General features: G+C 37.1%; 1 protein-coding gene across 4 annotated transcripts in view; it reads right to left on the reverse strand.

The window, feature by feature from the left end:
- The window catches only part of LRRC7 (leucine rich repeat containing 7), a 575,718-nt gene that overhangs the window by 361,009 nt on the left and 188,956 nt on the right, over nucleotides 1–25,753 (reverse strand). For all 4 annotated transcript variants that reach the window (XM_043877735.1, XM_043877734.1, XM_043877736.1 and 1 more), the window contains exon 3: nucleotides 7,507–7,709. In XM_043877735.1, coding sequence (XP_043733670.1) covers nucleotides 7,507–7,709 — 203 coding nt within the window. The remainder of the gene's footprint in view (nucleotides 1–7,506; nucleotides 7,710–25,753) is intronic.

The raw sequence follows: 25,753 nt of genomic DNA on the forward strand, positions 1-25,753 counted from the left end.
TAAGTTTGAAAGGGATTTTAGAGAAACTATTCCACCCTCTACTGCAATAGATGTTAAAGTATATCCCTTGACATTGCTTCTATAACACTTCTAGAGTCAGAGAGCAGTTTTATTAACTTGAGAAAATATTATGTGAAAGTTCTATTTTACATGGATGAAGTACTTAGAGTTTGAGAGTAAAAATAAATGCAGAGTGTACTGTATTAGCTAGTGAATTATGGAGGAGCCTTGAAAATTATCCCACCTCACTCCAACCTCCTGAGTCAGTATTAAAAATTAAAAAAAAAAAAAAAACAACCAGCAAATTCAATGAGAGAGTTTTATTTTCTATGTTCTATGCAGATATGTGCCAACATTTCCGGTCCTCACCTCTGGCTGCTGTCAAAGGTCTTACTCTTTGCAAGATAATATACATTGTTTCAGAGGAAGCTATGGGCACTTTTTACAACAGTGATACAGTATTTCAGCAGTGTTTTACTACTGGTTAACAGGATTGAACTGTACTAGAAATCTTCTAGAGATACAATTAAGCCTAAGGTTTTGTTAAAGGAAGTAAGCGGTGGTGGTGGGCATTGTTATTTTATCTAAGAATAAAATGGGTGAAGATTCTCTGGTAAGGTGATGTTTGAGCACAGACCTGAGGGAAATGAAGCAGCAGGCATGAGGAAGAGCAGTACTGGCAGAGGAAAGAGAAGAGGCCGTCTCCGAGCAGACAACTTGCCTGACTTTTGTGTGTAGGCTCAGCCGAAACAGTTCCAGCGCTGTTGTCAGAACCCATCCTTTGGTCATTCGCTTGGAGCTCTATTTTACCTGCTGGTATGATTCAGGTGTGTTTTTGTTGCTCTTTTTTTATGAGTCAGTGAAGATTTCTTCCATGTCATGGCCAGTGACTGAATCCAAGCCATGCCAAATTTTTCACCTGTCTAAAACATCCCTGTTAGATCAACTCTTCTCTGCTTTATACTGGATAATCAATTTCTCAGCCTTATAGCCTTGCATGAGGGACCAAGATAGAATAATGAGCACCATCCATCTGTTTATTGGTAGCCCTTGTCTGACACCTGGATTCCCAATGTCTGTTTCCTTCCCAGAACCAACTGTTGATACGGAAGTGTTTTTTCCCCTAGCATCTCTCAACTTATGAACAATATTCTGAATACAATGGATGTAATATTAAGATGATGAAGCATCTGGGAAGTATGTCCTTGAAAAGTGGTTTGAGAAATGGAAACTCGTCTTGGAAAACAGAACTCTAAACCAATGTATACAAAATCCTTGAAAATGTTTTGAAGATCAAGGCAGTAACTCCAGAAGCATAGTTCTTTATCTAGAGAAGGCATTCCTTCATAATGTTAGCAGCACTCTGAGTGCCTAGCCAAGTTTTAGATGGATAGACAGGTGGATGGATCTACATCATTAATATATTGCAGAACTTGCAAATAACCAGACCTTTCGGATAATACAATTGTCTGCTTCTTAAGTGAGTGGCTTCTTCCACCATAGAAAGGTTCATGAAGACGTTGGATGACTGTTCTAAAAAAAGAAATAATAGACATTTCTGCACTGTGTGGAAAATTGGACTAGTTATTAGCTATAAGTTCTTAGAGATCAGTGGTCCCTGCCAACACAACATGGGGCACAAAGAAAAACTTCAATTATACATTTTTGACTTGTTACTACAGAATAACCTATTCTATCTTAACTATAACATGGTCTTTGATTTTAATTGTGGATAGAAATTTAACATCCCATGTGGCCTAAGAGAAGTTAATTACCTTTTCTGACCTTGATTTGCTTATTATAATAATTAAGGGCTTAAATAAAATAATCTCCAAAGTTGCATTTACTGCAAAATGTCATAACATGATTCTGTGAGTCAAGGAAATTCTCTGGGGAACTGGTGGTATTGTCTATTACACATGCACTTGGTGTAGCTGTTTGGGTAAATAACCTATCACTCATTATGGACAGAGGATGCGATGGTCAGATGGCATCGCTAACTCAATGGACATGAGTTTGAACAAACTCTGGGAGATAGTGAAGGACAGGGAAGCCTGGTAGGCTGCAGTTCGTGGGGTCACAAAGAATTGGGCATGACTTAGCAACTGAACACCACTATGGACAGAGGATTGACTTCCCTGGTGGCTTAGACAGTAAAGCGTCTGCCTCCAATGCTGGAGACCCGGGTTCGACCCCTGGGTCAGGAAGATCCCCTGGAGAAGGAAATGGCAACCCATTCCAGTACTCTTGCCTGGAAAATCCCATGGACAGAGGAACCTGGTAGGCTACAGTCCATGGGGTCGCAAAGAGTCTGACATGACTGAGCGACTTTTACTTACTTGGAGATTTCAGTTAGAAATGAAGACATGCCACAACATTTTTTGATCGAGAGTTTAATATGCAGAACTATTTTGAAATCTTACAAAATCTTACTATTCTACCCAGGGTAATTAACATGGAAAATTTCCTTTCTCTGTGGTATAAGAATGATAAACGCCAAATATGGATTTTTTTTTATTCCAAGTGCTGCATAAACAATATCACACCAAGCACCCTACCTACTTATGTATCTACATATGTATGTATGTATATATATATATGTATGTATGCATCTGTCTGTCTAACCTAGGAATTGATGTTATTATTTTCCCAGTTTTGCTAATGAAGAAACCGAGGTTTTCAGAAAATGAAATACCTTCTCAACCAATTAGCAGTGCTAGGTTCTGACACCAGGTTTGTCTGAGTCCAAAGCCAAGGTTCTTAATCTCTAAAATATTTCTGGATAGTTTAAATGGAGAAAATTTTGTAAGTACGGTATTTCAAATTTAGTCCCATCCTCTTGCATATAAGGGCTTCCCTAGTAGCTCAGCTGATAGAATTCACCTGCAATGCAGGAGACCCTGGTTCAGTTCCTGGATCTGGAAGACCCCCTAGGGAAGGGATAGGCTACCCACTCTAGAACTCTTAGGCTTCACTGGTTGTTCAACTGGTAAAGAATCCACTTGAATGCAGGAGACCTGGGTTCAATCCCTGGGTTGGGAAGATGCCCTGGAGAAGGGAAAGGCTTCCCACGCCAGTATTCTGGCCTGAAGAATTCCATGGACTATAAAGTCCATGGGGTCACAAAGAGTTAGACATGACTGAGCACCTTTCACTTTCACTTTTCTTTCATATAAAGATAAATTGACCCCCCCCCCCCTTTTTTTTTTTTTTTTACCAAATTCACTCTGTGTCTTCCAATTTTGGTTGATATTGACTTTATAAAAATTATTTCTATTATCTTTTTTAAAGTTTCTCTTCAATTTCAAGAAATTTCTTTGTAGTTTTTTTCTTTATTGCACTTTTTTCACATTTGCCTTTCCACACTACTTCATTTATAATATACATCTGTGATGTTCTTTTACTTTGTATAATTTTAAGTTTCCAATTCCAAATAACAAGTAAAGCAGAGCTAAATTATAAGCTGTGTGGGTTTCTATCACTGTGTGAAAGGCATGTCATTTCTGTATTTTTACCTTTCAAGCAACACAGATTGAACTATTCCTAATCAAAAGACTTCCTGTTCTTTCATATCTATTTTTGCATCTTTTCTGACACACTCTTGACATTCTTTTCCTAATGCCATTAACCTTGACTCTGTTCTCTACCTGTTGCATAAGAACTTAGATATTCATGGCCAGCTAGAACATTCTTAGTATGAAATATCAGAATGAAGATAATAAAAAAATTATAAAAGGTAATTTTTGCCATAATGTAATATCGAGAATACAAATGGTTATTTCATTACTCAACAAATCTGAAATCATAATGGTAACAATGTCAAAATAGCACCAAAAAAAAAAAAAATGGTAAAATAAGAGAGAAAAAAAAATACTAAATTTAATCTAACTTTGAAAGCTTTAAATCTCCTAAGGACTCAATATTTTGCCTACAAGTCCTTACAAACTTTGATGAAGATGAACTATTCTTCATAAAACAGTGATTTTATAGCATTTTGTTTGTAGTGTACATTGTGGTAATCTCCCCTCCAATCCTCCTACCTCGTTCCCTTTTATTGCTGCCAGTAACCACAGCTCCACAGAGGTGATCCATCACTGTTGAACCCAATTAGAGTAATCCTATTTTTCTTGCATAGTGGACCCCATGGCAAAACGACTGGATCAACAATGAACATGTGACACCATTAAGCCCAGTGAGATCTGAGGAGAAGGTATAACTGAGGAATTCCGGAGGAGCCACTTCTTGTCCTTCTTAGAAAGAGAGAACGTTTTCAGAAGCCAAATATTTCTATTTTTGGAGGATGTGGAAGTGAACACTAGAATCGCCGTAGCCATCTGCCCCCTGAGAGAAAGCCAGCCTCAGGATAAGTTATTCTCACATAAAGAAAATAGAAACATACCAAGTCTAGAGTGTGTCCTGAAATGCATTTTCCACTTATGTGAGCCAATCAAGCCTATTTCTTGTTAAGTCAGTTTGGATTGTGGTTTCTATTAATTAAAACACACATAAGGTGGCTCAGACAGTTAACAATCTGCCTACAACATGGGAGACCTGGGTTTGATCCCTAGGTCAGGAAGATCCCCTGGGGAAAGAAGTGGCAACCCACTCCAGTATTCTTGCTTGGAGAATTCCACGGACAGAGAAGCCTGGCGGGCTATGGTCCATGGGGTCACACATAGTCTGATACAACTGAGTGCCTAACACTTTCACTTTTTCAGTGGGCCCTAATTGATATGTCGGCCCTTTTGTTTCTTAATTTACGTATTTTTTCAATAATATAGAAATATATACAGGTATTATTATAGTCAAATTGTGAAATCAAATAATTTAGATCATATCTCAATATTAGATGCTTTAGAAAAAACTAATCTACAGGGTTGTTTTAGGAAAGGAGTAATATTGAACTTTGAGAGCCAAAGAAACCCTGAAAGATTATGTGTAAAATCTTTGAAATATATAAAGCATACTAGTAATAAAAGATAACCATTTCTTCTAAATTCTAATATAGCAGAAAAGTGTTATTAAGTCCTTGACTCACTTGTATTATTTTTCTTTATTGTTAACCCAAGCTCTCCTCATTAAGCTCCCAGTGACTTGATATGTAAAACTCTCCAACGGCATTATCTGTCTGATGCATGAAGTCAAACCTTGCTGTGTGACTCTCAAGACCTTTCATAATCTGAGTTCTTTCTGCTCTCCTCCTCTACCTACATGTGTCAGCACAGTCCCACCTGCACCTGCAGCTCCAGACCCTTCACAGTTTTGCTGCTCCTCTCCTCCCCTTCTCCATTTATTCCATCTTAGTTTTTGCTTCTGTGCTTTTTGGTCAAGCCCTCCTCTCCCCAGTCCAAGAGCAATACTCTTCTCTGTACATAAACTCTACCACAGGACTTGGTTCTTTGGCTCTGATTATACGTCACTGTGCATTCACCTCTAAAGCTTCAGTTTTCTCTGTGATTAGGTTTTCAGATCCTTGAGAGCAAGGAATGAGACTGATCTCTCTTGTAATTCACTAGAGCTTCAACTACTGTGTAGTTGAATAGATATTAAATGAGTGGGTATTTGATCAATTGACCTTGTGCTTGTGATTTGTCTTACAGATTATTGCACGGATCTAGAAAAAGATTTTAAATATCTGGATTGCCTTAGAATTGCCAGATATAGCAAATAAATATACAGGATGGCCAGTTAAATTTTACTTTCAAATAAATAACAAACTATTTAGTTTTAGCATAAGTATATACAATGCAATATTTGGGGCATAATTATACTAAAAAATGACTTGCTTAGTAGTTTAAAATTTAAATTTTACTGAATGTCCTTTATTTCATCTGGAAATTCTAAATGGACCAGACCTAAAAAAAAACCCAAAACTTTGTGTTTAATTTCTTAAATTAGAGCTAAATATCACATTTATGAATTGTTTAACCTTATATAGATCTGCCAATCAAGTTCTAAAGCACATGAAGTTCTCTGCATCATTTCATTTAGCAGTGGCAACACATAACTGAGTGTTCATTATGTAAAAGTCACCATGCGTCCTCCTCTACAGGGAAGCCAAAATGAATAAGATGCTTCCTCTGCCCTCAAGTAATTTATAGCCTGGTGGAAGATACAGCTCATTTCAGTCCTATCCCTACTTATGTGCAATGTGGATGTTAATCCATATGGCCAAAATTCTTTTAGGCCTGATCCAGGCCTCCTGGGCAAAGATTCAAGATGACACTATACATTTAGGTTATCAAAAATGAAGAATATTTTCTTTGAAGTATATATTAAATATCTCCTATCTCTGAAGAATTATATAAACACCATAATCCATCATCCCAAATGAAGATAATTTTCAAAAATTCTTTTAATCAGAACACTTTATTCTGCTTTTGATAATTAAGTTAGCTTTTATGATGCAGGGCTTCTCTGGTAGCTCAGTTGGTAAAGAATCTGCCTGCAATGCAGGACCCTGGTTTGATTCCTGGGTCAGGAAGATCAGCTGGAGAAGCGATAGGCTACCCACTCCAGTATTCTTTGGCTTCCCTTGTGGCTCAGCTGATAAAGAATCTGCCTGCAATGTGGGAGACCTGGGTATGTATGGACATGTATTCAGTCCATGGGGTTGCAAAGAGTCAGAAATGACTGAGCAACTTTCACTTTGTGATGGAGGATTTTTTTTTTCTGGTTCTTAGATATTTAATATGTATTTAATATGCATTTTTTAGCATAAGCAGTAGAAATGTATTGCATGACAGTTTTTCCCTCTGAGCTATCACGTAAGTTCTTCACAGGTAGATGCCATGCCAACTACTTAATCCGAGTCATTTATTTAGTTGAACAATAGGATCCAATGATTTAGATTTTATCTTTCTGCTGTGTGACCTTGTCTGCTTTAGCTAATGTCTCCAATCTTTTCTGGTCATAGGCAGTGTGTGTTTATGTGCGTGCAAAATTTGATATTAGTTAAAATTTTTTAGTTACATGATATTTATAAGTTGTATGCCATATAAACTCAGTGATATTTGTTATAATCAAAGATTTCAAATTCTAGAAACAACAGCATGTTTTCCATAACAGTATTCTTGATTTTTTGTGTGCTTGTGTACATATAAAAGCATTTCTTAGGCTTAACATATAATTCAAGGCTTTAAAACAATGTTACCTTAACATACAACATACAAATTTTCAGTTCTGGAATAGAGAGTACCATATTTTCCCTTTCTTTTGTAAATATAAGCTATTGATCTTACTCATCATCTGTATTTTCTTGAAGAGATCTTAAATTAAAATAAAAATGCATATCCCATAAAGTAATGATTTCCATGGCTATTAATATATCACAAGAAGTTGCAAATGGAGTGGCATTAAAAGGTGATGAAACTATTGGGAAAAGTTATGCTAACTTGAATGATTTGTCAGTCACTTAGAAGGCTATAGTTAGCATTATCATTATGCCAATTCTTTGGAGCTATGAAATACTCATTTAAAGTATGTGTTTTAGGTTGTCAAAATTACCTTTGGTAGCTCTTCAATTTGATTGGCATCTAGGTAAAGCTCCTCCAATGTCCGTTCAAAGTTAAAAACCTCCTTTGGCACCTGCTGAAGGCTGCAGTGGGAGTAATCCAAAACTGAGATGATTTCTTCTTCACCTCGGAAACATCGGCACGGCACCAGACGGCCAATGATTTTCCGCTTGGTGGTCATCTCCAGGCACTGCACTAGAGAAAAACAGAAAAAAAAAACCCAACTGCTTAACCACCAGCCTTGGAAGGCTTTCTTAAAATATTTAAAGCTTAGAAATTTAATTATGATATATATTTTATAATTATATAATGCTTTAAAAAGTTTACGTAAGACATGCATATGCATTATATCATTTAATCCATAAACAGCTCTCAAAGGTATGTGAGACAGGTTTTTATTACCATTTAACAAATAAAGAAATGGATTCAGAAAGGGGCAGAGAGTTCCCATTGTCACACAGGTTTGGAATGGCAGAACTGGACCAGAACACAATTCTGACTTAGTGCAAGGCTTACACTCACATTTGAAACACGGATCTACAATATAGATTTTTAAAATTGTATACTAATTGCAGTACAGGATAGAAACCTCTAGATTTGTTGGAAAAATATATTTCCTTCATTTCTCCAAAATATTAATAGTCAAGTTTTACCCATAAGGTTTATGATATTCTCTTTTTGATTCAAATTTATTCCACTAATCAATAATTATCTATTGAATAGTTAATGTGCTCTAGACATTCAACTATGTACTGGGGAGAGAGACATAAACTGAACAAACTCTCTGCTGGAGCTACGGCTGTATTGGTTATTCACTTCAGAATAAGAATCCGTACTTACGAATCCTTTTATTTTAATGGGAGAAAACAATCATGGCATGTCATGTCCTGACATGTCTTTTGCTAGATTAGCACCAACCAAATGCTATGAAAACTTGCACGAATCAGTATCACGGCATCTACCACAGTTCATTAAAGTTACTGTTTCTCATGTCATTTTTTCCCTAGACTCTAAGCCTCTTGAGGGTAGAAACTATTTTGTTCATTTTTACATTTGTCTTGGTGTTTGACATACAGTAGACAAACAATAACCAATGTAAACAAAAAAATCAATTCATGAATGAACAGATGGATACATTTGAGAGTCTGTCCCCAACCACCATCAGATACTGGTAGTTAGCTTGAAAATCTTCTCATTCTAACTAAAAGGTCACTATCTCTGGAATGTCTCAAGATAAACGAATAGCATCTTCCCTGGAGCTACCAGGCACTAATCTCATCGCTCCCTAATTACGTGTACTATTTCCCCATGTACTAGGTGGGTTCTTGAAGGAGAGGACCTTGTCTTTTTCATCTTTGAATTCATAGTAATAGTATAGTTTGCCATCTGCAGAAACAGTATTGAATGAGCATCAATTTGAAACTTGCATTTTATTCACTGATTTGTTTTTACTTATCACCATAAACGTATTGCAGAAAAAGAAAGTAGCAATAGTTGACAAAAAACAATGCAGTATTTTGTTTTGAAATGGCTTAGATTAAATCAAATTTGGAGGCAAATGAATACAATATGCTTAAGAGATGGTGAAAGTTCAGCCCAAAGCCACCTTTATTCTTCCCTTAACTTATGAAATTTATAAAATTATATTTTGGGACAGGTTCATGAGTCAGCTCTTACATATGGTTATTTGTACATGGCAATTTGTAGAAGGTTTATCTAAAAACATTAAAAAGATGACCTTTCTTCTCCATAGTTCCTAGCTCTCAAAATCCTACATTTCTTATTTCTGGGAGCTTGAATCACAAGGTTTTGGAATTATTATTTTACCTGACCTGAATTGAAAGCCCTGATTACAGGCTGATCTCTACATAGGATCTAGCACATATTAATAGCCAGTAAATGCATCTAATGTCTCACATATACCAAACATTTGCTAGGTGCCTAGTATATGTCAGATGCCTAGTATATGTCAGATATACTAGGCACCTAGCAAATGTTTGTTGAGGTTATTGTAGTTGTAAAAGGTAAGTGATGATGGCTCAGACTATGAGAGTAGCAGTAAGAATAGGAAGAAGTGATGGACTGGCAAGGTATTTAAGAAGCAGAATCCCTAGCGTGCGTGATGGATTAAATGAGAGGTGGAAAGGGTACTGTAGGGAGAAGTCTTGAAAAATTCCCAAGTTTTTAATTTAAGTCTTTAGTAACCACATGACTACTCAGCTGTGATGCCATAAAGCAGACTCAAGGCATTTATCCTGTCTCTCTATGATTCACAGCTGATGAATCAATTGTTCATACATTGTTTTTACCCAGTACCCTACACTCACCCTTTTGTGCCAAACCATGTGGCTATTTCTTGATACCCATCTGTTGCTTCAACTGCAGTTTTTTATTATGAAGAGAAAAAAGAGAATATCCAAGCCTGTACCTGAACCATTTGGTCAGTGTTCACCATCTAGGAAGGTTTTTGCAATTTAATGCACTTTTAGTACTGCTTTCCCTTTCATTGAAAGCATTATTCCTCTGATAATCTCACTGCCTGCCAGTAACCTCTTCCTTTAATTCAGTTCAGTTCAGTCACTCAGTCATGTTCGACTCTTTGTGACCTCACAGACTGCAGCACACCAGGCTTCCCTGTCCATCACCAACTCCTGGAACTTGCTCAAACTCACATCCATTGTGTCGGTGATGCCATCCAACCATCTCATCCTCTGTCGTCCCCTTCTCCTCTTGCCTTCAATCTTGCCCAGCATCAGAGTCTTTTCTAAAGAGTTCCTTCTTCACAACAGGTGGCCAAAGTATTGGAGCTTCAGCTTCAGCATCAGTCATACCAACAAATATTCTGTACTGATATCTTTAAGGATTGACTAGTTTGATCTCTTTGCTGTCAAAGGGACTCTCAAACGTCTTCTCCAACACTACAGTTCAAAAGCATCAATTCTTCAGTGCTCAGATTTCATTATGGTCCAACTCTCACATCCATACATGACTAGTGGAAAAACCATAGCTTTGACTTGATGGATATCTGTAGGCAAAGTAATGTCTCTGCTTTTTAATATGCTGCCTAGGTTTGTCATAGCTTTTCTTCCAAGGAACAAGTGTCTTTTTTAATTTTGTGGCTGCATTCACCATCTGCAGTGACTTTGGAGCCCAAGAAAATAAAGTCTATCACTCTTTCCACTGTTTCCCCATCTATTTGCCATGAAGTGAGGGGACTGGATGCCATGATCTTCATTTTATAAATGCTGAGTTTGAAGCCAGGCAATTTTCAGTCTTCTCTTTCACTTTTATCAGGAGGCTCTTTAGTTTTTCTTTGATTTCTGCCATAAGGGTAGTGTCATCTACATATCTGAGGTTATTGATATTTCTCCTAGCAATCTTGACTCCAGCTTGAGCTTCATCCAGTCCAGCATTTCACATGATGTACTCTGCATATAAGTTAAATAAGCAGGGTGATAGTAAATAGCCTTGACATACTCCTTTCCCAATTTGGAACCAGTCCATTGCTCCACGTCCAGTTCTGACTATTGCTTCCTGACCTGCATACGGGTTTCACAGGAGGCAGGGAAGGTGGTCTGGCATTCCCACCACTTTAAGAATTTTCCACAGTTTATTGTGATCCACACATTCAAAGGCTTTAACATAGTCAAGAAGCAGAAGTAGATGTTTATCTGGAATTCTCTTGCTTTTTCTATGATCCAACGGATGTTGCAATTTGATCTCTGGTTCCTCTGCCTTTTCTAAATCCAGCTTGAACATCTGAAGTTCTCATACTATGGAAGCCTAGCTTGGAGAATTTTGAGCAGTACTTTGCTAGCATGTGAGATGAGTGCAATTGTGCAGTAGTTTGAGCATTCTTTGGCATTGCCTTTCTTTGGCAATGAGAATTGACCTTTTCCGTTCTGTGACCACTGCTGAGTTATCCAAATTTGCTGGCATATTGAGTACAGCACTTTAACAGCATCATCTTTTAGGATTTGAAATAGCTCAGCTAGAACTTTATCACCTCCACTAGCTTTTTGGTAGTGATGCTTCCTAAGACCCACTTGACTTTGCACTCCAGGATGTCTGGATCTAGGTGAGTGATCACACTATCGTGGTTATCTGAGTCATTAAGATCTTTGTGTAGCTTTTCTGTGTATTCTTGGTACCTCTTCGAGATATCTTCTGCTTCTGTTAGGTCCATACTGTTTCTGTCCTTTATTGTACCCATCTTTGCCTGAAATGTTCCCTTGGCATCTCTAATTTTCTTGAAGAGATCTCTAGTCTTTCCCATTCTATTATTTTCCTCTATTTCCTTTGCACTGATCACTTAGGAAGACTTTCTTATCTCTCCTTGCTATTCTTGGGAAATCTGTGTTCAGATGGATATATCTTTCCTTTTCTCCTTTGCTTTCCTTCTCTTCTTTTCTCAGCTATTTGAAAGGCCTCTTCACACAACCATTTGACTTTCTTTTTCTTGGGTAAGGTTCTGTTCTTTCTCATTTCAGTTCACTACCTCTAGAACCCATTGATGACTTGGTTTCTAATTTATGGATTATCTATCCATTGTAATTCCTTCCATTCCTGATTCATACTCCGTAGACATAATAGCTTTCAACTTTTTCCACCCTAAGTTTCTTTTTTTTTTTCTCAGAGACCCACTTTATTCAGTTCTGTACATATGGGGACATCGGCCCAAGCCCAACCCACCTTAGCATGTATCACTCTGTGGAGAATAAAGCACCCTATGTACACAGCCAAAAGCTGCACTGCCTGTGCCCTTGGAACCTGGGTCTGGCCCTCCCCAGCCCCTCACCCCTCAAAGGTACCTTAAAGGGACAAATGAGGACCTGCCCAGCATCAACACAAACAAGGAAATAAATAGGTGTTGGGGGGAGCCATGCTTGGAGCACTGCTCCCTGCTTCCTTCTTCTTAGCTTTGGGGACCAACAGCACAGGAAAGCAGTCAGCCCCGGGGTGGTCCCTTCCATGTCAGTGATCCCAGGGTTGCTGCTCATCGGAGAGGTGTCTGTTCATCCCCTTCTCTCGGTCCCTTTGGGCCCTCTATTCATCAGCTGTGGTCCAGAGCCTATGCTTTTCTCCTTTTGCCCTCCCACGCTGTCTCGGTCAGGCAGGGGGTAAGAGGAAATAATGCAGCCCCATCAGCCTGCACGCCTCTGGGGCTGGGGGCCTATTTGGGCTGTTGGGGGTTGGCTCCCCTCTGGCTAATTCATTCCAGGGGCCAGTGGGGCTTGACATGACTTTGGTGAGAATCGTCTCCTGCTGCCCCCTACAGGCTTGACGGGGAGGGAGACGACGAGGGGGCACCTGGGCCTGAGGGGAAGAGGAGCACATTATTCCCATGTGTATTTCTCAGAGCAGCCTCAGGTAGCTGTGGGGTGAGGAGCAGGAGGGGGCCAGGCATCCCCATGTCATCTGAGCGCCAAGCACCGCCGTGCCCAGCCTGTCTGTACTAGGCGCAGGGAGGCATGAACACCTTTGGGGGAGAAGAGGGGCCACTCGGTGCCCCTGCTTCCAGGGCCGCGTCCCACCCCCTTCCCACAGCAGAGAGGCCCTGCCTCGCCCCAAGTCAGCCAGTGGGGAGCAGAGGGTGGAGGAGGGCTGGGGCAGCGTCCCAGGGCCGAGTGGGCCATGGCCCTGCGGCGGGAGGCGAGGAGGTCACACCCTAAGTTTCTAAGAAACTTAATTGTAATGCTACTCCACGATTTTTCCCTTACAGATTTTTGCTATATAACATGGTGGTTTACCTTTTCTAACAAATTCTCACACACTTATAACCAACCAAAATATATATAGCAATTTTGTTTTAAATTAATAATACTTATTTTACTATAGCTATAAATATCACTATAATTCAATTACATTTGATTTCTTCTGCATCTTATTTCTTTAAAAATTGCTTTATGTTTTTATTTGTTTTTTTTTTATTATGTATCTTTCACTCATTCAAGTTGCTGACTATCTCCTCTTCTCTTAGTATAGTTAGAAACATGTATTCTGTCATTTACCCCCAGGATAATCCTTCAGGAGCACTCTACCTTCCTGCTTCTGTCTGGAGTGGTTCCTTTTCTAGATCTTATACACACACACACACACACACACACACACACACACACATAAGTGTGTGTCTGTGTATGTGTGTGCATGTGCGTGTGTGTCTGTGTCTCTGCTTGTGTGCGTTTGATCCTGGAATATCTCATCATTGTCATTCTGTAAATTTTACATTTCTTTCTTCTGTTTTATTCCTATTTCCTGGACCCCATGTCTTTCTCTTTCTAGACTTATTGAACTATAACATCCAACAATGAAATATAACATCCAGTAACTCATTGAGAGAGAATATATAACAGGAACATATTTTAGGCTTCTGCGTATATGATCATGGTTTCATTTCACCTACAAATACATTTAAAGTTTGGTCAGATATATACCTCTAGGTCAGAAGTAATTTTCTTTACTGTAAAAGCAGTGCTAAGGGGAAGGTTCATAGCATTACAGGCTTACATCAAGAAACAAGAAAAAAGCCAAATAAATAACCTAACTCTACACCTAAAGCAATTAGAGAAGGAAGAAATGAAGAACCCCAGGGTTAGCAGAAGGAAAGAAATCTTAAAAATCAGGGCAGAAATAAATGCAATAGAAACTAAAGAGACCATAGCAAAAATCAACAAAGCTAAAAGCTGGTTTTTTGAAAAAATATACAAATTTGAAGTAATTTTTAATAGATTATTTTCTAGCTTTCAAGGTTGTTGTCAGGAAATCTAGCTCCATTACTATTCAAATTCCTGTTTTACGCCCACTTTCCCCTCTGCCAGAACATTTTAGAACTTTTATCTTATTCTTAGTCTTTTGAAATCTAATGATGATGTGCTTTGGTATGTTTTTAATCATTTCCTGGGTACTCAACGGGCCCTTTCACTTATCCTTCACTTGTTAAATTTTCTAATTTTTTTTAATTGAGAATTTCCTCCTCTTCATTGTTTTTATTTTCTTTTTATGCCATCCTGATTAGTTGGACCTACTTCTTAGAATTACCTTGTAATGCAATTCTTTTTTCTTTTGTAATTTTCATGCCTTTGTCTTTTTATTTTATTTTCTGAGAGACTGTCTCAACTTCATCTTCTAAACCCATCTCCTGCATTATCTTTTATCAGGTAACATATTCATACTGTCCAAAAATTATTTGTTCATTGCTAAATCATGCTCTTTTTTCACAGTATCATGATTCTATTTCAGGGTGCCATATACTTTCATTTCTTTCAGAAGATATCATTGTTAAGTTGCTAAGTCAAGTCTGAATCTTTGAAACCCTATGGACTGCAGAATACCAGGCTTCTCTGTCCTTCATTATCTCCGGGAGTTTGCTCAAATTCATGTTCACTGAGTTGGTGATGCTATCTAATCACCTCATCCTCTGTCACTCCCTTCTCCTCCTGTCTTCAGTCATTCCCAGCATCGGGGCTTTTCCAATGATTTGGCTTTGCATAAGGTACTTTGCATAAGTATTGGAGCTTCAGCTTCAGCATCAGTCCTTCCCATGAATATTCAGGGTTGATTTCCTTCAGGATTGATTGGCTTGATCTCCTTGCAGTTGAAGGGATGCTCAAGAGTCTTCTCCAGCACTCTAATTTGATAGACTTTTTTGTGTGTGTGCCTTTTCCCCCTTGCTCCTTGCATTTATTCTGAGTTCTATTTTCTGTTTGTTTCTTTTGGTCTTTATCTTTCATGGTAGAGGTTTTTCACAAGTATCTGGTGATCCCTGGCTGTCCTTCAATTTTGAAGAGTGACTCCCTACAGAGCTAATTGGAAGCTTTGTATGCATAACAGGTTTCACTGCAGGATTCCAGGTTTCACTGGCACTAAGTCAAAAAATGTTCTGGTCTTCAGCCGGGGGCATAACTAAGAAGTTTGGTAAATAAGGATCTAAGTCAGTTTTTCTATTTTCACTACTAAGTTTCTCCAGTTCTTTGTCTGGTACTTGTCTCCAAGACTCTCAAGGAAGGCTACGAAGCAAATTAATTTTTGTATCCCTTTGTGGGTATATTATAATGTAGCTGACAATGTACTTTTTATGCATATAAATATAAGCTACATTGTTTTTCCCTGTCTTCTTAAAATTTGTTGAAATCTCTTATTTCCTGATGCCTTTTCTTCAATTTTCTCTCTCCTTGTGATCATATGCATTTAAAATTTTCTTTTAGTTTGGTGGAATATTGGTTGTAAGTTCAGCTCAATAAGGTAGGTGGGAGATTAACTTTCATGTTTAAAAGAAAGTTTTCCTTTCTTTAATCCCTTTCATACTTTTAATCCCTTCTTATCTGACCTATTAGGAGCATTGGTCTAGAACCACATTTTTCTTTCACAAACACTCTCTTTCTTTCGCTCCCCTGACTTTACACTCTTCTGACATTTATCCTTCTGCTTCGGTTCCTCAATTTCAGTCTTTTAAGAAGATCCATCTTCTCTTCCAAACACTGACATTTAAAATATTAGCGTTATTCCCCGGCTAGTCTTGTTGCCCTTTTAATTGTATGCTCTCTCTCTTTCAGTCTTTACAATCTCACTCACCTTTCCCCAACTCTTTTCGTTTAACTTTGATGAGTGGTGGCTATGAAGTTTTTAAAATTTCTACTCAGATTTATTTCCCTCATCATTTCCACTTTGTGTTTTATGAGCATCTCAGACATAACAATGTTTAAAATTGAAGTGATGCTTTTCAAAGGTATGGAGTCCATCATCACGGTCAAGAATTTAGACACTGAAGCCAATTCCTTGGCTGTATGACTCTCAGCACATATTTAACCTCTATCTGTTTAATCATCTCTAAGATCAGAGTACATACCAAGCTTGTAGAATTGCATCATCTGGTTTCAAGTATTCACTAAATGTTCTGCCCAAACCTCCTCTTCCTGTGTTCTCAGACAACAGCCACACAGTTCACCTAGTTTCTCAAGACAAAAAGCTTAGCAATATTCTTGACTCCTCTCATTCTCTCACTTTCCATATCCAACAATCACCAAGTCCTAATCCTTCAACAGCCGAAACTTATCTTGATTCAGGAATATTTTTCTTCAACTCCCCAGCAATGTTGTTCATTTATTATCTCCTGGTGATGTACCTGTCTCTTTCACTCTATTTTTCTCCCACCACTGTGAAGCTGGGGTGACCTTTTAAAAACACAAATATTATGTCACCTTTTTACTTCAAATACTTCAATGTCTCCTCTCTGCCTTCCAGACAAAGTCAGAAGTTTTTTCCTGTGGCTCGCAAGTATGACACTGTCCTCTGGACAGACCGCTGCCCTCCACGCTCAGACCCAGGGCTCTGTTCTGCCTGGCTAGGCGCCACTCTTGTCCTCGTTTTCAGGGCTCTTTGGAATCATGGCTTCTTGTGCCACGATCAGGACTACCTGATCTTTTTTTCTATAAAGGTCTTCATAAATAGCTCTGCTTTTGCACAGGGCACATTTCCTTGCTCTTTTCTAAAAATTTAGTTTAGAAGGGAAAATAGCCTCTCTTTATTCAATATGTTCCAACTGTGTCCTCTTCCCTATATGTTCCAATTGTATGCTGCAATACCCTTTGATCACATTTCGATTACTTATTCAAATGAATCTTGTTCACTAGATTGACACCTCTGTAAGGAAAGGGACCATGTCTAGCCTTTCAACAACACATATTTCTAGTAACTTTAGTATTGAATATCCGGTTCAGAGTAGGTACTTTAAAAATATTAACTGTATTAGTGAATGAATATGAGAGCTAAAGATGATTATAATGACTTTTATTTATATAGCTTTGGAAAATTTCAAAACAATTTATAATCTATTATCTTGTTTTATCAAGACAAATAGACATCCATATATTATTGTATTTCAAACAATAATTAAGGTTTAGTGAGTTTGTGACATGCATAAGGTCACACACAGAGTAATTAGTAGACTGAGATTAGATCTCATTTTTCCTGACCCCAAAGCCACCAGTTTTTCCCCAATTAACAGACAATGCATTGCATTTACAGTGATATTTAGAAAGCAATATTTGAGAATTTATCAAACATGAATTTATCAGTAGTTTTACCACACACATTTGATGGTTATTTACACACAGAATACTTCATAGTTACAAACAGAATGAAGGGGTAACAGTGAGGGAAATAACATTGCTCTCTTATCTGATGATAAAGACTTTTAAGTTTTTTTGAATGTCTAAAGTATGGAAATATCATACGGTAGGATGAAAAAAGTGTTTCAGGAATTGAGTAGGTCATAACACACAAGAAAGCACATAAATGTTACACACATGATATACAGAAACATCATCGCTTTTCTCCTGAAACACGACCATTGCCTGGTATACTATAGAAGTATACAGCTTCACATCTAGTATATGAACTTTGACCCAGAAGCAACCTGATTTCCTGTTTTACTATATACCCTTAGCAAATATCCCAAAGAGGGAATTTTAGATTTTCAGGTTTTCAAAGGGACTTAAAAAGGCAAGAGAAAAATATTCATCTCTTCCTGTTAGCATCCTTCCAATAAATTCCATAAATCAAAGTTGAGAGTATTATTTTTTGGATTCTTACTGCATAGATTCTCTTCTCTCTTGAACCTTATTTTTTAAAATCTAAATTGAAGAGCTAAAGGGAATTTTTCTACAACCAAAGCATACAGCCAACAGTCTCCCTATCAACATTCTCTGAATCAAATACATTTAAATAGCAGTGCTCATTAACACAGCCTAAACTAGCTGAAGAAGCAGAAAGACTCATCTTGATATATTCCTCAAATCCTTCTCTATTCATAATTTAAACCAAAGAGAATTTCAACCACTTGAGAATTATGCCTGCAGAGGTTGACTCAAGCAATAAGAATATGTGTATCAAAACATCTGATTTTCAGTACCTTTGCGTTCTCTAGGATTTGTAGACCCATTATACCAATTTTATCCTTGCCTAATATTTCATCCCTGGAAAGTTAAAAGGACAATGGCAAGTTCAATCTTTCCAAGATTTCTTGTGATAAATACTCTGGCTGTCCTCATTAGTTGGCACGGTCTTACATTTTCCAAATGACAAATGTTTCTAATTTATTCACTGAGAAACCCTTTGCCACAGGAATATGGAAACCTGCCAACCTCTTTCCGTGTCCTACTTCAAGAAACATCTTTAAAACCATTACTTCGCCTGAAGTAGTCTCTGAAACTCCCTCATCAAGACAGCACACATGGTGATTCTCAGACTCCAAGTGGAGCATCTGAGGCTTGTTTGTTTTTTGATTGTTCACATACTCACATTTCAAAAATACTCAGATGGCATGGGTTTGTTTTCATCCTATCATTACAATATCTGAAAGCCTGCAAGTGTTATTCACAATTCAATTTGCTATCCTTACAAGGAAACCAGTTTGTCTTCAAGACCAAAGGACTGTTATTAGGATAAACATATTATGGTCTTTAATGCTGATATTACCACATTAGCAATCAAAACAAGAAATCAAAAAGGAAAGGATGATGCCTGGTACCAAGAAAAGGCTTTTTAAATACTTCTAATTCAGCTTTTAGGCAAGTGACTTGTTTTAAGACTAGCAGTGCTTCCATTCTCTTTCCTTACATATTTCCCAGGAATTTTCATCCACTGACCAGAAGGTCTCTCTCTACAAAAAATTCTTAATATATACCATCATCTCTGGTTTAGTTTCTAACTGCTTAATGAGTCACCTATCTTTAAATACAATTCAACTGTTCTAAAGCAGAACTTAAAAATATTTGCTAAGCTCCTACTCTGTACCAGACATTGTGCTTTCCTTCTTGATTTCTTGCTTTGGTTAGTTGTGTTTTAATTCTCTTAATGCTGTTCCTTGGAGTCATCTTTTACTTCTCCTTTCTTTCCTTCTATATTAGACATTCAATGTCTTCCCTTCCTTTCTTTACCATTCAGTCAATCTAGTTCAGACTCAGCATTTCTTAGTAGTACTGCCCAAAGTAATATGGTACAAAAGTATACAATTTCGAGACATCCTTCCCTTACAATCATTTATTCAGCAAATTAAATGTCTACAATGTGTTAGGCACTGGGTTATATGATGGGAAGAACTAGTGAGCAAAGAGCTACGTTCCCTGAGTTAATGAATTCCCTGGATAGTGAGAGAGATAAATATTGAACAAAAAAATTAAGCAAATAAGTCCATACTTGTACATTGTGATAACTGGTATAAAAGAAAATATTAGAGATTTATCCATTTTATATATTTACACATAGCATAGCTTGATTAAGCCCCTAAAATGCATGTCCATTCCCCAGTTCTAAAAGCTTCACTGAGTGTACATTTTTAAATAGAAGTATTTCCTAGTTCATATCCCCAGGTCATATCTTCTTCTAAGACATAAGCAAGCTGTGTTAGCAAATTGAGCCCTAAGAATTCTTCAGGATAAAGAGATAAGCTTCTTTTTGTTCAGTGTTTCCTAAACTGCTTAAAATTTAAAACATATAAAATGCTACAGTTTATCAACATAATTAGTCTTCTAATCACACATTTTAGAAAAGGCCGTTCTACAAGATTTTTTAGCTTGATAGTCAGGCTCTTAATCTAACTTTTCAGCTATTTTATCTAGTACTTTTAAGACTATGTTCTATCTTATACCATCATTTAGTTCAGTCTCTCAGTCATGTCCAACTCTTTGCAACCCCATGAACTGCAGCACGCTATGCTTCCATGTCCATCACCAACTCTTGGAGCTTACTCAAATTCATGTCCATCGAGTCGCTGATTCCATCCAACCATCTCATCCTCTGTTGTCCCCTTCTCCTCTGCCTTCAATCTTTCCCAGCATCAGGATCTTTTCCAAGGAGTCAGTTCTTCACGTCAGGTGGCCAAAGTACTGGAGTTCAGCTTCAGCATCAGTCCTCCTAATGAATATTCAGGACTGATTTACTTTAGGATTGACTAGTTGGATCTCTTTGCAGTCCAATGGACTCTCAAGAGTCTTTTCCAACACCACAGTTCAAAAGCATCAATTCTTCAACACTCAGTTTCTTTATAGTCTAACTCTTACGTCCATACATGACTACTGGAAAAACCATAGCTTTGACTAGATGGACCTTTGTTGGCAAATCAATGTCTCTGCTTTTTGATATGGTAGGATGTTCATAACTTTCCTTCCAAGGAGTAAGCGTCTTTTAATTTCATGGCTCTAGTCACCATCTGCAGTGATTTTGGAGCCCCCCAAAATAAAATCTCTCACTGTTTCCATTGCTTCTTCATTTTCCATGAAAGATGGGACCAGATGCCATGATCTTAGTTTTCTGAATGTTGAGTTTAAAGCCAACTTCTTCACTCTCCTCTTTCACTTTCATCAAAAGGCTCTTTAGTTCTTCACTTTCTTCCATAAGGGTGGTGTCATCTGCATATCTGAGGTTATTGATATTTCTCCCAGCAATCTTGATTTCAGCTTGTGTTTCATCCATGCTAAAATTTCTCATGATACACTCTGCATGTAAGTTAAATAAACAGGGTGACAATATACAATCGACATACTCTTCTCCCGATTTGGAACCAGTCTGTTGTTCCATGTCCAGTTGTAACTGTTGCTTCTTGGCCTGCAAACAGATTTCTCAGGAGGCAGGTTAGGTGGTCTGGTATTCCCATCCTTTTAAGAATTTTCCACAGTTTGTTGTGATCCACACAGTCAAAGGCGTTGATGTAGTCAATAAAGCAGAAATACATGTTTATGGTATTACCATAGAGTAGTAGGAATGATACACTGATCCATTTTCTTCTATGTCAATCCTGCCACTCTATGGTAATACCATTCTATCTTTACATTGAATAATTTTATTTTTGGTTATTATAATTTGTTTGCAGATCTTTCAACATCACAGTAGTTTATTTCTCCATCTGCTAACACACATTGCTTGTGCTCTGATAGAAAAGAGATCCTCAGATATTGAATTTGGATCACTTATGAAGCTCAAATTTTTCTTTTTCAAGTCTTCTCTACATGTTCCAGACTATAAATAATGCTGCTTGCCTTGTCTTCCTCCTCCTCCTTACTATTAATATTATCATCTTAGCACTAACTAAAGAATCTCACCATAAGGATTACAGAATCAATCCTTAAAAAAATCTCAAGAGAAGATTTGTACTGAGTAGTGGCAGTTATGAGCTTATTCAAAAATCTCTCTTTGGAACTTCCCTGGTGGTTCAGTAGTTAAGAGTTGGGAACTAGTTCCCTGACCATGGAAATAGTTCCAAATAAGTTAACAAGAACCAGAACAAAATAACCCAACATTCTCCATATTGTATCACATAGGTGAATAACAATATTTTAATAATTCTGTCCTTCTTCCATACATCCTTTCCTAGAATTTTTATTTACTGACTTACTTAAATATGTAAATATGACTATAGAGGACAGTAGAAATCAAACTTCAGTTTTAGCTTAAAACAACCCAAGTTCCTGAAAATGTTCTAATTCTGTAATAAAAAGTTACAGTTATGTTTCTTGAAGAAATTTGCTTTCAGGCAAATCTTCAGCATTTGCTCTAAGTATCCTGAGCCATGTAAACCTGAGTCATGACCAGTATGAAGCAACAAATTTCTAAGTATTTAGGTATTCTCAAAAATTTAACTTTCAAAAGGTAGTAATCTAAAGTAATGAGTCTCTGGAATAACATCCGAAGCCTTGTTTATATAGAGATACAGAATAAGAAAATGGAAGAGAAATAGTCAGATATAGGCAATTCAATAAATAGTATCTTAGGTTTGGTTACAACCTTAGTCTAATCACTTATCTCATCCTTGAATAAATTACTTAGATGATAGTCTTATACCTTGATATCTCTTGAGATATTTTTATTATATTGTATAAGATAATTACTTATGTTCCTGATGACTGAGTAATTATGAAAAAGATCAATTAGTCAGCAAGATTTATTGAGAAGCCAGAGATACATATAGTACATTTAGAAGTAGTTTAATCAAATATTTTATTTAATAAAAATTGGGAAACATGATGCTTAATATTCATTTTTGTAAAAATTTCACCTTATGTGAAATACTTTATTCTACACCTTCTTCCAAAGATTTGAGTACGAGCCTCAGAGAAAGCATTTTCCATGCAGTTGTTTCAACTAAGGGATCTCTTGCCTTTTGTGAAGTGGCACAATGTCAATATGGTTTCCTTCACAAGACATGATGAAACACACATCTTTTCAGTCTGATATAAACAACTGTGAAAAAGCATTTTTAAATGGTATTTCATGCTGCTTTATATTCATTCTTTAATTAGAAGTATAGATAACTTCCAATATTATCTCTGTTTATTAATATTTTAATTAATGCTCATGATGGTAGTACTTGTGCCTTTAGGATAGTTAAAGCAAATGCTGAAAATTTGAACTAAATAAACAGGGCTTCTGGTAATAATCTTTTAATCAATTAAGTTTCTTTGGATTTAAATTTAGGCAGTTACTTTATAACTGGAAAGACTTTAAGAGACTCATGAAACATGTAAGCCTGCTTGAGGTCACCCTTGGGCTGAAAGAAGTGTTAAAAGAAAATTAATTTAAAAAGCTTTCTGCAAGGAAGTTAATAGCATGTGAGAATGCACTCATAGATTTAATAATTGCTAAATGACAAACTTATGGAAGCTTAATATGGAGGAATCAGAGGCTCATTTTAAAATTGAAATATTTTGTTATGATTGTGAATTATTTTCATTGTTAGTTTCTGATATGAGATTAAAAGAATAATTTCAAATGAGAATTTAAAACATCCTGGGTATTTAAATACTTATCTTTATTCATTTTATAAGTAATAAATATTATATATGAAATTTTTTGGTTTATATTCTTACTGAATTTAATAATTTAGGAGACAACAAAAGGCAACAGGTTTTGAGAGAATTAAGAGAATAAAATCAGCAGCAAAATTTTGGAAATAGAATTGGAAGAAGCCTAAAGAAGGCAGGTGACATCTCTGAATGAATAGGGCGTGCTGGTAGATAGAATAAATTTCAAAAGGACCACATGTTACCAGAATAATCACTACTAAAATTCAAATCTGAACATGTGTAAAACTCTTTTCAGGCTTCCTGCTACCTCACCATGAATTCTGTAATTGCAAGCTGGGTGTATCATCCTCTGCCAAGACTTCAGTCTCTTCCTGGACCAAACTCATACCTTATCTTACATGTCTCTTTGCCTTTCCTGATCTTCTCATGAACCATCTTGCCTTCTTATCTCTCCTCATTATCCTTCCTTATCCTTTTTCAACTAAATTCAAGGATTATTCTTGTAGAAAACTGTTCCTCTACTATCCCTATTACAGGTGAATTGTGTCCTCCCCAAATTCATGTGCTGAAGTTCTAACAATTAGTGCCTCAGAATGTGAACCCTTTTGGAAAATAGAGCAGCTGCAGTATAATTAGTTAAGATGAAGTCCGACCATTGTAGTGTAGGGCCCTACTCCCGAATGACTAGCATTCTTAGAAGAATAATGCACGTGAAGAAAGAGACACACACAGAGGAAAAATGGAGAGAGACATGGAGAAGAGGTCCATCTATAAGCCAAGGAGAGAGTCGTGGAACAGGTCTCTCACAGTCCTCAGAAGGAACCTTTAGTATTCCTACTCTCCAGCATTATGAGACAATGAATTCCTGCTGGGTGGGCCACCTAATTTGTGATCTTTGTTATAGCAGCCTTAGCAAACTAATAGAACCTCTTTATTCAGCTTCCAAGCAAAAGTTAAGAATCTCTTCTTCAGCATCTATAAAACCCAGGATCCTATTTGGCAAAGACTTATTAAAATTGTTTCCTTGTGAATCTCTTGAGGTAGTATTAATTAGACCATGAACTCTCTCTTCTTCTGTTTGTTCTCTTAGTCTAAGGCAGCCATGCTATGTGAAATTCTCTTTTGTACAGATCAATGAATGGAGGGAAAGAAGAAAATTTTGTTTGGCCTTAGATTCACCAACTTGTTTCAAAAGTAAAAGCTGCTCCATCATGTCCAACCCTTTGCGACCCCATGAACTATATGGTCCGTGGAATTCTCCAGGCCAGAATACTGGAGTGGGTAGCCTTCTAGATTCCTTTCTCCATGGGATCTTCCCAACCCAGGGATTGAATCTAGGTCTCTTACTTTGCAGGCAGATTCTTTACCAGCTGAGCTACCAAGGGAGCCTTGAAGATTTAAAATTGCAATTTCATATGCAGGTAAAAAAGTATAAATTAGATATTCTGAAGAACAATATGTGTGATATTACAGAATGAATAAACTGAATAAGCAATCCCTCTCTATCTCGGAAATAAACATCCTTGGAAAATAAACAACTCTCAATGTCTTTAATTCAGCTTCCCAGGTGGTGCTGGTGGTAAAGAATCTGTCTGCCAATGCAGGAGAAACAAGAGATGTGGATTGGATTCCTGGGTCAGGAAGATTACTTGGAGAAGAGAATGGCAACCCACTCCAGTATTCTTGCCTGTAAAATCCCATTGACAGAGGAGCATGGCAGGCTATAGTCCATGGGGCTACAGAACTGGACATGATTGAGCAAATGAGCAAATGTCTTTAATCATCACACATGGGGAATACAATAAATTACTTGAATCTAACAATTCAACCGACTTAATGGACATGTGTTTGGGTAAACTCCAGGAGCTGGTGATAGACAGGGAGGCCTGGCGTGCTGCAATTCATGGGGTCGCAAAGAGTCGGACACGACTGAGCTACTGAACTGAACTGAACTGAACAATTTAACCCAAAGAGTTAAAGATTTCAAAAGTGTCTTGAAAAATTGATATGATGATATATGTAAATGATGGGTATATCTTGTTTAGAAGAAGCGGTTCTAAAAGAAAAAAAAGAGACTGCTCTATGTCACTATGGATATATTAAATGGATAGTTGAAGCAAACTGAAGAACATTAGAGAGAAGATAAAAATAGAAATTATATTACCTTAGAAAATATCCTATTAACGTTCAGATTGTGTGAAATATATATGAATGATACTTTTCTAATGAATATTATCACATCGGCACCAAGAGAAAAATAGGAATGATGATAGAAAAGTTGTTTAAATATTTTGGACACATAATTCTGCTCAATAAAAATTCTGCTATTTAAAATTCTTTGTTATTTTCTTCAGAACACAAAAGCAATGTCTATACCTTATAAAAAATTTGGAAAATATAGAAAAGTATAATAGAAAAATAAAACTCACCATATTTCTATCA

This window comes from Cervus elaphus, chromosome 20, assembly GCF_910594005.1.
Source record: "Cervus elaphus chromosome 20, mCerEla1.1, whole genome shotgun sequence".
Classification (NCBI taxonomy): domain Eukaryota; kingdom Metazoa; phylum Chordata; class Mammalia; order Artiodactyla; family Cervidae; genus Cervus; species Cervus elaphus.